The sequence below is a fragment of the Limanda limanda genome, chromosome 4, assembly GCF_963576545.1.
Source record: "Limanda limanda chromosome 4, fLimLim1.1, whole genome shotgun sequence".
Classification (NCBI taxonomy): Eukaryota; Metazoa; Chordata; class Actinopteri; order Pleuronectiformes; family Pleuronectidae; genus Limanda; species Limanda limanda.
Window position 1 is genome coordinate 3,675,437 of NC_083639.1, and position 15,530 is coordinate 3,690,966.

The 15,530-nt window shown below is 41.5% G+C and overlaps 1 protein-coding gene across 1 annotated transcript in view; it reads left to right on the plus strand.

Annotated features, from left to right (window-relative positions):
* The first annotated feature begins 6,456 nt into the window (after positions 1-6,456).
* LOC133000505 (potassium voltage-gated channel subfamily D member 3-like) overlaps positions 6,457-15,530 on the plus strand; it is a 67,829-nt gene continuing 58,755 nt past the window's right edge. The window contains exon 1 of the mRNA XM_061070450.1: positions 6,457-7,559. Coding sequence (XP_060926433.1) covers positions 6,457-7,559 — 1,103 coding nt within the window. The remainder of the gene's footprint in view (positions 7,560-15,530) is intronic.

A 15,530-nucleotide genomic window follows, 5' to 3' on the forward strand; every position in this document is an offset into this window, starting at 1 on the left:
ACGCAGCTCAACCCTGCATCTGTCTCCGTTTTTGAACGATCGCTCCGTCCGCTGATCCACCTGTGTCTCCCCGTGCTTTATATTTCTTTGTATGATAAAGTCGTGGCTTTGAGTGAGTTCATTATCAGTGCTGCTGCCTTTCATCTAAACTCATTTATCCACACCCACACTGTGTCTTTGGGTCTGTTATTTCTTTTCCCTCTTTTGCAAACTTGTTATTGTTCATTCTCTCAATGATTCAGACTCCACCGTCCTTCTATCAGCTCGCTCTTTTGTTGTTGTTGTTTTTTTCGTTTTTTTACAGGCTCTCAGGCTCACTGCTCCTCCAGACATTCATACTCTGTAATTGTTCAGAGGACTCCTGTGGCCCATGTACCACCTCATCACCTTTACTTTATTTTTCTAAACAGACATCTCTGTCTTCTCAACAAGCTTGTATCTGTATTTCTTTACATGTATCTATAAAACTACTAGAATGGAATGCATTACATTGTCCTCTTTAACAGTGAAGTGACATCCGCCTGGGTTTCACCTTGAATTTCAAATCGAATTTCAGTCTGAGTCTAAATCATGAAACATGATGCTGAGTCCGTTATGAAGCAGTAGACCTACAATGACTTTGATCGTCATCCTGGCATGGACTGAAGTTTTCAAGCAGAATATGAGAGGAGCTACTATAGCGGAGAATGTGTGAAAGCAGCTTCACAATTATCCCTGTTATATACAACAGTGATGTCATTGATTTAAGTTATTGATCGTGAGAAACAAACAAATACTGCTGATTTTATTGTTAACAGTCGGCTCTTAGCAATAATGTAGCTTGTAATTCAGTGGAGAGAGACTTACCAACATTTAAATAGAGCGTTGAAACTTGAAATAAATAAATCAATTTAATTTCTTTACGCATTTAGTTATTTGGCCTATAGGGGCAGCAGAACAAGCTGTAAAGACAATTAGATGCCAACCTATGATGACCGTAAAACTTTTCCAATGCCGATATTTTCATTTTCATTTTCAGTGTAACCATAAACATAACTGTAAATGAGAATAAAACAAACACAACCAAATATATAGAACGTAAAAGTAATATGGAAAATAAACATTTTTTATATGAAAAGTAAACACAAATGCACATCGTTACTGCAATTTTCATGCTACAAAATAAAGGTTTTCATGTTGGCGGAGAAAAACAGCTATTAGTGCAGATACCGGTATGTCTGTGAAAGGCTAAAATCAGCCAATTTTTAGTGTTTGGTTGACAATTTTCAGTTGTTGAATCATTACAAGAGTCACTTTTCATAGCACATTTTATTAAAGTCAATTCAGCCATTGTTGGATTCTAAGTTCTTTCTTTCACTCAGAATATTGTGCAGTACTGGAGTGTAAACCTGAATCATTCTGCTGAAGAATAATGTTTCTTACTACCCGTCATGAAATGTCAGCTACTACAAAGGTATTATAGCGAGAATGTGACAGACAGTTTGTTGCGAGCACAGTTATCATGAATTCAAAGTGCTTTCTTATAAATTAATATATTTTTCCAATAAACCATCTTTATATGCTTTTTGGAATCTAGTTATTATATATTTCCTATTTGTGCATTGGGCCATGAAACCCATGAAGCAAGGATCAGAGGAATAACCTTGAATAACAGTTTCTGAAATAATGATGATCAAACCTCTTTTTGTCGCAATCTAATCTAATTTAAATTCCTCAATCAAAATAATAAACCGCTCAGATAAAGGCTGGCAGATGAAGGCTGAATCAAGTTTAGCACTTTCATGGATTTAGTTTGTGGGTTGGGAGAAATAATTCATACTGGCTTTCATTCAGTCAGAGAGCAGCGGCCCCGGGTGCAGGACAACCAGGGGGAAAACATTTCAAAATCTCAGCTGTTGCCGAAGCTCTGATAAATTGGATGATTTACTGATTCAGGAATGAGAGGAATTACTGTGTGTGATTGGGGGTGCTGCTGCGGTTGGCTTCTTTTTTTCATTTAGCTGTTCCGTACAGGCTTTTTGATCAGGGTTTAAAGACTGTGTAGAGTTGACCTAAGGGTACGTTAATTTGTGTTGACTACGTTTCGAGGACAAGCGAGAGGAGACAAGGCTGAAACTGTGAAAGCAGAGAGTTGCTAGCATCCTCGCCAATGTCACGATGTCATGATTGAAAAATGATAATATTTTGACCTTCATACATTCAGAGTCCCAGTCTATTGGGTTTGAGATGCAGATGTGTTAAAGAAAAGTGGTTGACATAATTATTTGTCTCTAAATCTCCTTGTATGTTATAGTGTTCCTGTCTGGGAAGCAGTGTATTCATGTTCCTTCTAATCTTGTCTCTGACGATACATTTGTTTTTTGAATATCAGAAAGTCTCTGTCACAGTGTCGTGCAAAGCATTGTGAAAAATTGCATGTAAGTGTTTTTTTTATGCCACCCCAGAGGTTTGAACATGTCACCGAGAGGAGTATGAGTGGAAAAAATGATCCACAGCACAGAGAGGACTATATTGGCATTTGGCAGATTGAGGTGATATGTTAGAATGTACTGAAGACAAGGACAAAAACATCAAATATTCACAATCTTTTTAAGATTCATGTGCTGATATCTCTTTCAAAGGTGTAGATATATGCAGGGAAGGCAGTGAAGTGACGAAACAGGTCTGTGTTGCTTTGTCTTTTAAGCAGCAGCGTCAGAGTGACTCTGTGCTTCAAGAAGAAGTGGTTACACTGAAGAAAAGACACTGTTTTAAAGAGGGGAAAAAAAGAGAAGAAACCTAAAATATTTTCACTCTCAGACGCTGCAGCCTGATAAGACCTCGGATACAACAAAAGCGAACCCCTTAGTCAGAGAAAGGCAGCAACTTCGAAAATGTTCAAAGTCTCGATTCATGAATATTTTACATGATGTGCCAGAACTTCATCTGAGCGTCTGAATGTACTGGAGTCCATCAATAGCCTATCTGTCTTAACACCCAGGACCACACAGCGTCTCTCTCCGTCTCTCTCCGTCTCCCCCTCTCATCCTCTCCCTCTCTCCTCCAGCGGCCACCCGCACAAGGCCGTCCATTCAAAGACCAGCCTCAGCAGTCCCCCGAGGTGCCAATGTACAGACCTCCCACCCTGGGATTGAAGTGGGAGCAAGTGAGGGAGAGCCAGTGGGCTCATTGCTTCTTCCTCTCTGATGACGAGGCCCCACTCTCTGAGTAAAACGATGAAGGCTTTTTGGAGGAAAAGCGATAGCGGGTGGAGTTTTTTTTAAATACTTGACACTTTGTGGCCACTTATCCATACAAAGAGCAGCACTTACTCATTGCTGCTGGGTAGTTCAAACTCTGGAAAACACGTGTACTGTTTATGTGATTCACAATTGGCCATGAAAATACAAAAAAACACAACTGAAGCCAAGTTTTTAGTTCATTGCTTACTATGAGATCCATACTGAGTGGTTTGATTTATAAAAATAAAACATGTCTCAACATAACATAGCAATATTACTCACCAAGCACAAAAACACTGTTATTTTTTTCTGTTAAAAGACTAAAATGCTGGGATGGATTACCTACCAGCCTCGAAACCTTCACTACTGGTTTGTGTTAAAGTCTGTTGAAAGTTTAGAGGGAATTGGTCTTAATAAAGAATAATAGATGACATGAAATATTTTATTTTGTCAGGACTTCACAGTGTCGAACAATAGTTTTAAGATCTTTTTAAGAATTAATTTTAGTGCTTGTATTTAGAGCTCGATCGATTTATCGCTCGATAAAAATTTGCCGGGATGAAACTTTCACAAACATCAGTATCGCTGTTTATGTTTGCCCATACTAACACTCTTATTTTGCAGAACAAGCAATGCAGAAAGGTTCTGCATTCACCTTTACACTTAGCTTGAAAAAAATATTCTCTTGATATGAGTTTGGGATATTTGGTTGGTTATTTATTATCAGGGTCATGGTTTATCGTTATCTGAAATGTTTTTCTTCCTAGTATCGGCGCAGTCCTTAGAATCGGCCCCTGATAAACCTCAATGGCCAAGCTCCACTTGTATGTGTCACAGGTCTGAATCCATTGTTTGGTAAATTTACACTAAACCAACATGTGTGGAACAGAGTAATGGGTGAGTGTTGTGAGTGTTGCATTATGATTTATATTAAATCAGCGTTTTTCAAAGTTTTTCATCACATTTTTTTCCATGTTAGGTCCAAGTCGCACATTTCTACATTTGCAATTACATCCAATTCCATCACTCAGTGCCAGTGTGAGAAGTAGAGTGTGCTATATAGGCAGAGAGGTGGAAAATGAGAGTGTGGAGATCAGCATGATGCGTAACGACTCCAACCTTCATGCAGAAAACCAGGTTTGTGTTCCATCTTGCGACCAAGATCTTTAAAATACGTTAAGTTGAACATATTGTGCAGTTTTGCAGAATTATCCGACATTAACAGTCTATCTTGATGTAGGGATGGTTTCACCTGCCCTGGAGGTGTTGAGGAAGTCCATCTGCTGATAGCTCGTGTAATGAGTTTAGCCACCTTGGAGAAAATGAATCCCTGATGAGTCAAGAAGACGTAATGAAAGTGTTTTATGTCTCTGGGGGACAAAGCAATGCTGTAAGGACCATCCTTGCATGGACTAATAGTATGTCTGGGAAACTTTCTCAAAAACAGGATTAGTCTGATTAAGTGTTAATTGTACTTCTTTTTTTAAAAGTTATTTGAATGTATTTACGTGAATGATCATCTTTCAGCCCACAATGGACGGAGAGATTATCAGGAATGGAGAGTCAATCACACCCAGTTCTAGTCACGTTAAAATCCCAGATCAGAAATTGTGTGAATATATAAATGTACATGAACATATAAGTACCTAATTTACTCAAGTAGAAATTAAGACAACATGTTCCAATAAAGCCTAAAGTGCCAGTTTTCTACACTGCAGTACCCGTCTGATATTCCCCCAATACCTTAGTATTTGTGCTTAGGTAAGCAATGCAGCAATACAGTATTGGATGAGGTTGGAGTGACAGAGTGTCACACATGATGATGAAGTGCGGCAGAGGGAAGGAGGGCTGATGACACTGGCACAGTCCGGGAGACGCGCATTGTAGTTGGTGCCGCGGAGAGGGACGCGCGCCGCTCCTCTGCTGCACATCACACTTTCCAAACACTGAGGAGGACGTTTGTTTTTTTAAAGAAGAAATAGCCACGATGTAGTATCAGCTGGAGGATGTGAACGAATCCTGCAGATACAGAGCGTTTCCTCTGTGAGTCGCGGACAAAGAGAAGGGTTCGATTCTGCTCCATCAGCCGCGTCCGGTGCGCACGGCACGGCGCAGGAGGAGAGAGGTGCCTGGCGCTGCTTCCTCCCGCTGGATGGATCCCAGCTCCTCTTCTCCCACTTCCCACTGAGGACTCCCAATTCATTAACTCCTCTGGTTTCTGGGGGGTTTTGTTTCCCTCCTCCACTTCCATCGGTGAGCGTTTCACTGATATTCGTATTGTCTTGTCCTCAGAGGGAAAAGAGGAGATGCCATGTCAGATTTGGCACATGTCTGGTGAACAAGTTTTCAGTGAGCAAAACGTTCCGACCTTTGTCACGTTTTGACTGTTTTTATAGGACATGTATAAACACAGGCTGCTTATTACTGAGGACAAATACAGTGGCCAGGTAAGGCAGGTTATTAAAACAAAGCCAGGTCATGACTCTGTGTATTTTCAAAGAGTTGTGTAATAATTTTCCAGATAAATGTAGAGCAGGTCACCTCCTTAATATGATTCAACAGGTCTGTGTCAGTCAGCGCTTCTCTGTTCTCGTGCTGATCAGGCTGCTTTGGGCTTGTGTATTGACTGGAGCTGCTCACAATGTTCAAGTTAAGCTATTGAGCTGCATTGTATTCTGTGTACATCTAATTATAGTTGCAAAGCAAATACAGGCTTAGAAACCAGAAGTCGTTTGGTTCACGAATGCAACTCAAGTAAACTGTTGCAGGCTGTAGATGTCAGTCGAAATCCTGAAGTATACCTTTCATATAAACTTCCCGTTGAGGTATATATGTAGAAACCTGAGCGTGAAAGTGTTTGAAGTCAGACTTCACCTGTACCCGTTCCTCTCTGGTTGCACTCGCGCTTCAGCTGTTACCATGAATCAGCCGTTTCCACAAAACTGGATGACATTTTCGTGACGGTTGTGCAGGATTTGGAAAGAGAGCAGGGGAGAGTGACTGGGAATTTAATAGAGGGGTAGGGGGGACTCATTTGAAATTCAAAATGTCACAAGTTTAATGCAGCTCACTTGTGATTGGCAAACTGATTATTTTGTTGCTCATCCAGCGTGCTCCTGTTTTCAGCTGTTTCCTCTTTTCTTTCTTGTTGACATTTATCTCTCAGATGCCAGCACATTTTATGGAGAGTCGAGACTGAAGGTGAGGACGACTACTCTGTAGACTCTTCTTCACAATGGCAACTGGAGTAGCAGCATGGCTCCCTTTTGCCAGGGCAGCAGCCATTGGCTGGATGCCTGTTGCCAACTGCCCCATGCCTGTTGCTCCCATGGACAACAGAAAGAGACAGGATGAGCTGATCATTCTCAATGTCAGCGGCCGCCGTTTTCAGACCTGGAGAACGACCCTGGATCGCTACCCAGACACCCTGCTGGGCAGCTCGGAGAAAGAATTCTTTTACGACGAAGAAATCAAGGAGTACTTCTTTGACCGGGACCCTGACGCCTTCAGAAGCATCCTCAACTTCTACCGGACAGGAAAGCTCCACTACCCCCGTCAGGAGTGCATCTCAGCCTACGACGAGGAGCTCATCTTCTTCGGCATCATCCCCGAGATCATCGGCGACTGCTGCTACGAAGAGTACAAGGACAGGAAGAGGGAGAATATAGAGCGGCTGCAGGATGATCAAGATGAGAACAAGGACCAGAAGCTGCCACACATGAGCGTCAGGGAGACCATGTGGCGAGCCTTTGAGAACCCACACACCTCCACCATGGCCCTGGTCTTCTACTATGTCACTGGGTTTTTCATCGCCATCTCAGTCCTCACTAATGTGGTGGAGACGGTGCCCTGTGGAACCACTCCCAACCAGAAAGACATGCCATGTGGTGAGCGCTACACCGTGGCGTTCTTTTGCATGGACACCGCCTGCGTTATGATATTCACAGTGGAGTACCTGATGCGCTTGTTTGCCGCGCCTAGCCGTTACCACTTCATGCGCTCTGTGATGAGCATCATCGACGTGGTGGCCATCTTGCCGTACTACATCGGCCTGGTGATGGCGGACAACGAGGATGTGAGCGGCGCCTTCGTGACACTGCGCGTGTTTCGGGTGTTTCGTATCTTCAAGTTCTCCCGTCACTCGCAGGGCCTTCGGATCCTGGGTTATACACTGAAGAGCTGCGCTTCAGAGCTGGGCTTCCTCCTCTTCTCCCTCACCATGGCCATCATCATCTTCGCCACGGTCATGTTCTACGCTGAGAAGGGCTCCAGCTCCACCAAGTTCACCAGCATCCCAGCTTCTTTCTGGTACACCATTGTCACCATGACAACGCTGGGGTGAGTAACAAACATATGCGCACCCATGCACACGCAGATGGTCAGAATCCTTTATCTCTACCTGTAGTTATATATGTTGTAGAACTGAAACGATCAACCATTACGTTAATAGATACACTTTCCTAGTGTATTTTCCTATAGATTGACTACTTTTTGAAGCCACTTTGAATTTTAAATGAGCATTGAATCAGCCTGCCCATATAACTCAGTACTACAGCTTACTTGAGGCTGCCAGCGTGAGTAATGGTGGGCAGCGTGGCATTTATCTACCAACACAAACACTCGTGGCGTTTTGTTTGTCTCACTTAGAGCAGAAACAAATACAGGCACAGTGATTTAATAGATACCATACACTGGAGTATTGAATAGATGCCTGGATTTTTCACAGGCTTGTGTGTGAAGTAGGGGTAAAAAAGAAAAAAATCCTTTTTGTCTGTATTTTCAGTTTAGTTTTGAAACTGATTTTACATTTTATTTCCACCTGACAGACTCAACAAGAGATGTATCTTATTAGTCGACTAAATACTTGCCATTGAAATTGTTTGTATTTAATTATTGCACAACGCTAGTAAACTTTTGTGTCTAAGATCTTACATAACCACCCACCACTAGGGGAGCTACAACCCCAACAGACTGCAGCACTCTATTTCCCTATAATCAATGATGTAAATGTACTTGTACATACATATATAAACTGTATATGTATAGTATTGTAAGTTTGGCTGGGATATAACCAGTTCAGTCTTAAATACACTTAATCAGGCAATAATTAATCTTATCGAATGAATTGTGCAAAGTCATTTCATTTTTTCTCACTGCCTTGTCTAGGCGAAATGATCGTTTAATCGACAAGCAAATTGGTAATTTGCAGATACAGTGTATTAACGGATTTTGGACTCCCCATTACCTTGAGTTGTAGAGGTTCGGTTTTATCTTAACTTTGCGTCTGTATCTCTGACAGATTTCGTCTCTCCGAACTGAAACACCATATTTGTGGTTCTAAGCCTTCGGTGTCAAAATGCCTCGTGAGGAATTAATGTGTAAATGTATTATAAAGTCAGATCTCTCTGCACTGTGCCTGGAGGCGAATGTCCCATGAGAGATCCACTGTCACCTTTATCATGATTCCACTCTGCTCTTAATCTTTCACACAAGCTCTCTGAGATACAGCACCATGAACGGCAGGGTGAACTTGAAAGTGTTCCCCCAAGTTTGGCTGAGTAGAGCACTGTGTTGTGAAGTGGAAGAATAGTTAGAAGTTCCTAAAAGTCACTTTTTCACTCATCATCTCCATGCTGGTGCTGCTGTATGAATACATGCAAAACCTCCTTTTGGGATAAAACAGTATTTATTATGCATTTTGTAAGACTAATATCTATATTATGACCAGACAGGAAAAGCATTGAAGGAAAGGTTCACAGGGTCTTTAATCAATACTGACATGTGCATATGTTCATTAAAAGGGTTTTAAGTCGATATGATTCTCCTCTTGTCAGTACCTGCTTGGAAAAAAATCCCATCTCACATTATTTCAATAATGCGGCACAGTGGTGTAGTGGTTAGCACTGTCACCGCACAGTTTCTCCAGGTATTCCTACATGCAGATAGGGGTAAGGTTCGAGACTTAACAATGACTGGAGATGTCAATAATAGTGTGATTGGTCGTTTGTCTCTATGTTGGCCCTGAGATACAACGGCGACCTGTCAAGGATGTTCCCCTCCCCTCATCCAATGTCTACTGGAACTGGCTCCAAGTCCCCCCTTCCCACTCCATGTGATGCTTAGTGGAAAAGCTAGATGGATGGATTATTGTTATTCTATGATCCTATAATGTTATTTCAGACACAGTGGAACAATCAATCCATTTGAGAACCTGAAACAGGCGAATATTGTGTATTTGAATTTATCAATGACCAAACTAGTTGATTTCTGGATGTTTTTTTTGTGCAAATGTTCCTTGTTGTTTTCCAACCAACAAGGAAATGTTGTCTATGGAAACACAAGGAATGAATTTTGGATTTAAAAGACTCAGACCTCAGACTGATGAAGCCTCAATTTCGTTTCTGCTGAACATACGAGCACACTTTTGCACTGGAAGGAAATTGTGTCCCTCATCACTCACCTTGAAATTGCTTTAGGAAGGGATCTGTTCACAGTCATTATGGACAGAAAGGACAATTACAGCAACCATTAACCCAGTCTTATTGGTTGCTGTTTTAAAGGTACATTGTGTGTAGGTTTCAGGGGGAGCGATCAGCAGTAATGGAATGCAGGCTCGTATTCATAATTATGTTTTCAATAGTGTATATCTTCATCATAACAGGCCATCCTTCATGGAGGTCGTTAGTTTCTACAGTATAGCCAATAATGGACAAACCAGCTTTAAAGAGGGCGTTTCCCCTTTGTAAGTTATCTGAAGCCCATTATAGATTCTCCTAAACACTTGGAAGAGGAGGCGTGCAAAGCTAATCAGCTGGCTGCAATATGCAGCTTCACCACTAGATGCCACTAAATCGTACACACTGAACCTTTAATACTGTTTATGGTCATTGTTTTTTTCCTCCTGCTGCAGCCATCCAGTACAATTAGTCTTATTATCAGTTATCAGTTTCAGTATTATTCCCCCCTTCCATTATGGATTTAAATTCTTGCCAGAATTGAAATACATTATGACATAATTAACTTTCGGATAGACCAAGAAAATGTAAACCTGTAGTGTTGTATTTTCCATATTGTTCATTATTGAGAGAGTTAATGTGAATACTGGACAGGATAATGTGTGGGCTTTCATGCTGCTCCTCATTTTACCATTATCACTCCAGACCATTTGATGTGACCTTCTACCTTTTTCCTTGTGTACTACTGTGGGTCCGGTTTCCTTCTAGGGGAGTGACCTGTTTGACCAGCAGACGGGAGACTTTTCTCTCCTTTAAGGCGTAATATCAGTTGTTACATCAGCGGCACAACATTTTATTTATTCTTTTGGTTGAGGTCAGTGTGTCAGAGTTTTGTCTTTTCACCAAAAGGAAAAGTGAAATCAAATTAAATCTCGGCACCAGAATATCTGTGAGTCTTTCAATTGCAGCTTGTGCTAAAAAGGCTGCTGGGCCTTACCTGTGCTGCAGTGTGTGTGTGTGTTTGTGTGTGTGTGTTGGTGTGCATCATTATTGTATCACACACACAAAAGGATAGAAATGCCAAGGTGAAAGCTTTATGTAAAGTCTGAGCCCTGAGCATTGAGTTTGTGTGGAGCCATTATGTCTGACACACAATAGTCAGCAGCACTGAGAGTCTCTCTGCAGCTTCAACAATAGTGATCCACATCATTTACCAAGGACAGTCATTTGCAATTTAGGAGAACTATCAATTGATGCATTTTCAAGGCTGAGTGTTCATATTCAGGATGTTCTCTTTCTGAAACCAAAATCCAAAACCAATTCTTCAGGACTAAGGTACATTCTGTAAAATCAGAGTTCATGTGCGCCACTAGGACCAAATCTAATCTTCTAACTTTTCAAAATATGATTTGAACACAGTTTTTTGTCCTTTTTGTCATACATCGCAGAAATCAAGCAGAACTAATGAAACTGGAATATTTAAAATTGGAATTTTTTAAAAATATACATAGGTACACTCCTTTATCCAAAAAACCTCAAACATGAGATTTTTCCCCACAAGAACTTACATTGACCTTTCAAAACTAAAATGTTATCAGTAGAGCTAATACCTCCAGCAAGGTTTAACAGTCCTGTTAAATTAAATAAAGCTGCACCAACCTACAAACAATCATAGATATCAATCCCCTAAATATGCCAGATTTTATCAAGATCCATGAATTATTCCCTGGGGAATCTATGAAAAAACAAACAAACAAACTAAAACCGCCCATCTGTCATTGTTATAAAGATCCAGATCCATGCCAACATTTTATAGGCTCTCTCTTGTCTCATACTGCATCCTTCCATCAAGTTTCAAGAAAATTGGCTCAGTTGCAGAGTAACATTGTAACATTGTTTATTGTAAACATGCTGACAAACAAACAAACACACAGATAAAGAAAGCAATGAAATCAGATCATCTTTGTCAGAGATATTAAAAAAGTAACACACACAGGTACAGCAGTCTATGTTTTGAATTACTTTAACTCCCACTAACAAAACAAAAGCAAGTAGTTAAAAATGAAAATTTTCAAAAAGTGATGCTAGTACAGTTTGTTCCTCCCACCCTCCTCCAGAAACCTTAATCTCCGTATAAACCTAACAGCAAGTGAACGCATCTGGCCTTTCATGAAGCATTGTTGTGTTCTCCTCCCCATCTGTCCATGTGAAGACCTGCTGAAAAGAAACATGTTTAGTTGGTGACGTCACTGATAACTCACAAACTTCTGTCTTTCCTCTGTCGGAACGACAGAGGGAAGAGGCGAAGAGGCAAATAAATTAATAAAACACTCGCTCTGGTCTCTTGAGCTCTAATTCAGCTTTTCTAATCAATTTTCTAAAAGTGGTCTCTCTTCATCAACATCACCAATATCCAACGGCTGGACTGTGTGTGTGTGTGTGTAATGACTATTCCAATTCAACTGACGTAAAACAAATTGCACTCTCTTCTCACAAATTGGTTTTGGTTTTTATTTTCATTTCACAAAAAACTGCAAGTTTTCATCATCCAATGGTAAACAAGATAGTGAAATAAGTTTGTATATTCATCTTTGGCAAATCAAAACTTCAGGCTCTTCAGTTTATTTAGTATCAAAATGTGTGGGATAGGTTCCTTAAACCATGGTCCAGTACCAATGGACCAACATTTTGTCAGGACAGAAGAGCTGGTCTCGGTCCAGATGAAACTGAACTATGGTGTGGTTCTTTTGCAATGTGTACAACATTTCATGGATATACTGCAACCAACCACCAGAAGGCATTTGGACACATTGGCTTCACTTTTGGGGAGCTGTCATGATGTTCATCGACGAGAGGCTGCACACCGCCAACTAGCCGTCCCCACTGAACGTCTGTTCACATCGTCACTTCACGACAAATGTGGCTCTTGGCAGAAAACAATAACTTAATGAAAAACATGGAGCCACATTGATAACTGAGGTGACCTGGAAATGGAGAACAAAAACACAGCAGAAGTTAGTTTGCTAAAAGTTCTGATGTTGATGGCTGAAAGTTGTGGTTGTCAACATTTTGTTCAGATTCATAAAGATTCCCAAAGAGTACAAACATTGATATGCTGACGCACACACACACACACACACACACACACACACACACACACACACACACACGTACACAACACGACACACACTTCCTTTGATCCTGTCTTGCAGTTATGACCTGCCTCTCTGCGTCCTCTCCGTGTCTGCTTGAGCCCAGACAGCGCAGCAGTTCTGGGTAATGGGCTGGAGCTGAGGGAGATGAGGGGGGGAAAGAGACTGGCTGGCTGAATAATCAGCCGCTTTCACTGTCCAGGAACCGGGGGTGTTAAATCAACCTCAGGTGGCTGATAAAAGGATCTGGATTGAATCTCGGCGAGGTCCGCTCCCTGCGGCTGCCTCCAGGCGCTGCCGCTGTCGGAGTCGGGCCGGATACACGGTCATTGGCTTCAGTGGGACAAGATTCAAGAGATTGATGAGGAAGGAGAAAGCCCTCTCACCCCCTCTCTTTCCTCTTCTCTTTCTCTCTCTAACTGTCTTTCTCTCTGTACCTCCCCTCGTCCCCCATGAGTCTCCCAGGGGAGCAGCTATTTTGAGAACACAGGCCCTGCATGTGAAGCAGAATTATCATTATCTGTTTCAACTATAATCTGACACACTATCCAGGCACTATGGTTGAGAGTGGCTGCCTTTACCTGCGTGACAGGTGCACTGGAAGGTTCACTGGCACGCCACCAGCTCTCCCAAGTCTCTCACACCTCTGAAAACATTATTAACCCAATAATGAGAGAAATATTAATGAGGTGTGCATTGAAATCTGACTCTGGTTTTATAATTAGCGTGATTCTCCCAGTTGTGGAGTCCTGGTCCTGGACAGAGGCTCGTTCTGTAGCAGAAAGTGAGAGAAAATGTTGTTATGCATGTAGGTCATGTTCCCATCCCTGCCTTAATCAGTGGCTATATATAATCTGCTTCTTTCTTCAGAGAGACTTGTAGCTCGCTCCCCTCTGTGTTCTCCGCTCAACATCTCTATTAGACAAAGTGGACTGGGCCCAGGGGCCAGAGGCAGGAAGTGTGGGGTCAGACGAATCATTGCTTCAGGTTCACGGAAACTCTGCTCGTCTGGTTCGGTCAAAATGAGAAAGAAGTGGGTGAGAAAGGCCAAACTCAACTTTCTTTATACTTCATCCAACTCTTGCCTCAGTCTTGGTATCGAGTATCCATGACCTTTACTGATACCAATTTATATGCAGATTCATTGCAAAAAGAAAATTGGCGATGATTCTTAAGATGTCACTTTCAAGCCCTCATTAGAAAGAAATATAACTTAGGCTTGATATTTAGAGTTTAACATAAACTTTATCAAAATCGACAATGAATAGAAAGAAAACACAAAAGAGCCAAGTAGGTTGCTACTGTACATAACAACTTTATTCTAAGGCAGGTCGACATTAGAAATTCTTATTAGCAGACAGTTGCCATGAGGTCAACGTGTGCACTTATTAAGTCTGTAGACCGACATATTTGTGTTAAGAAATCTTTGCGTGAAGATGCCAATGCAGGTTTTTGTGATGCGGTTGTAGAGCAACAAAGTCCACAGACTGAGGAGGTCATGGTGGACGTTGTGGGTCAACAAATCATCAGCCGTTCAGCATTGAGGCAGCGCTGGATATTTGTGAGTTGACATATGATGTTGTCGAGCTGATCGAGGTGTCGGATCAGAATGTGAACGCCTCCATGTGAAGCTCGGGAGGGCAATTACAGAGAACTGACGTTTCATTTGGAGGACTCTGGGCACAGACCGCTGCCAAATTCAGTTTTGGAGCAGTGTGGCCTTTTGATCATTTAATTAATCTTCATCAAAATGTTCAGAAATAGTGAGAATATAGCCATCTTGCGTTTCTTGAGCCTCAGGCTCTATCATCAAAAAGCTATTTTTTTTCTACAACCAACACTTTAAATATTTATAGATTTTCTGTTTCCCGCTTTAGGAAACAGAGAAAGCAGAAAACAGTTTGACTTAGTTATCAAAGCTATTGTTGATAAAAGAATCAGCTCTTCATTCCGGCGCCACACATGTACTCACAGGCCTTTCTGATGTATTTCTCCACGGGGACGGTCGAAACACATTTTCACACGTCCCTCTCGTGCATCAACATAGTCGCTTCTAAGCTTCAAAACACATCCATCAACAACCGATGAGCTGCGATCGCCTTGAAGTTCGCGCTGCTCATGAATATTTTAGCGCATGCTGTGAATGAGGTTAATTGTCTAACTCTTAACTACAATGAGCGAGTTTGGTCACGAGGAAGAAAGCGATGATCCTGATTCTGATGAAAGGTATTCTTAACTGCGTTCTTAGCTCGGCACCCTGCTCTGTGTAAAGGGATTAATTAACACTGGGTAGAACAAAGCCTCTCGTGCTGGAAGAGAATTAATAATCTGACTGAGTGGTTTCGTTTTTTGCAACATACATGTAATATTTAAAGACCCTTTACCTCTTTTATCGATGTGGTTTCTCTGTGTGAGGAAAACTTGGACGAGTTTTGTTTGTTTGCCTTTAGAGTTGCCTGTTATGTAAAAGAGTCTATATAGTTTTCCAAGTATTTGTGTGTGAGGGGGGTTGTAAGGTCTACAGTGAATAATGGTTAATTGGTAACAGAAGTGAGTTTGAGAGTCGGTATTTGAGGAAGGAATAAGAGCCAATTAATTCTAGAATGAAATACATTGTGAAGTTAATAATTCAGGAACTGAGTGCAAGGCTGAAAGACAACTGGGACGAAGAGCTGTGTAGTTTGTAAGTGGGAGTGTTTTGT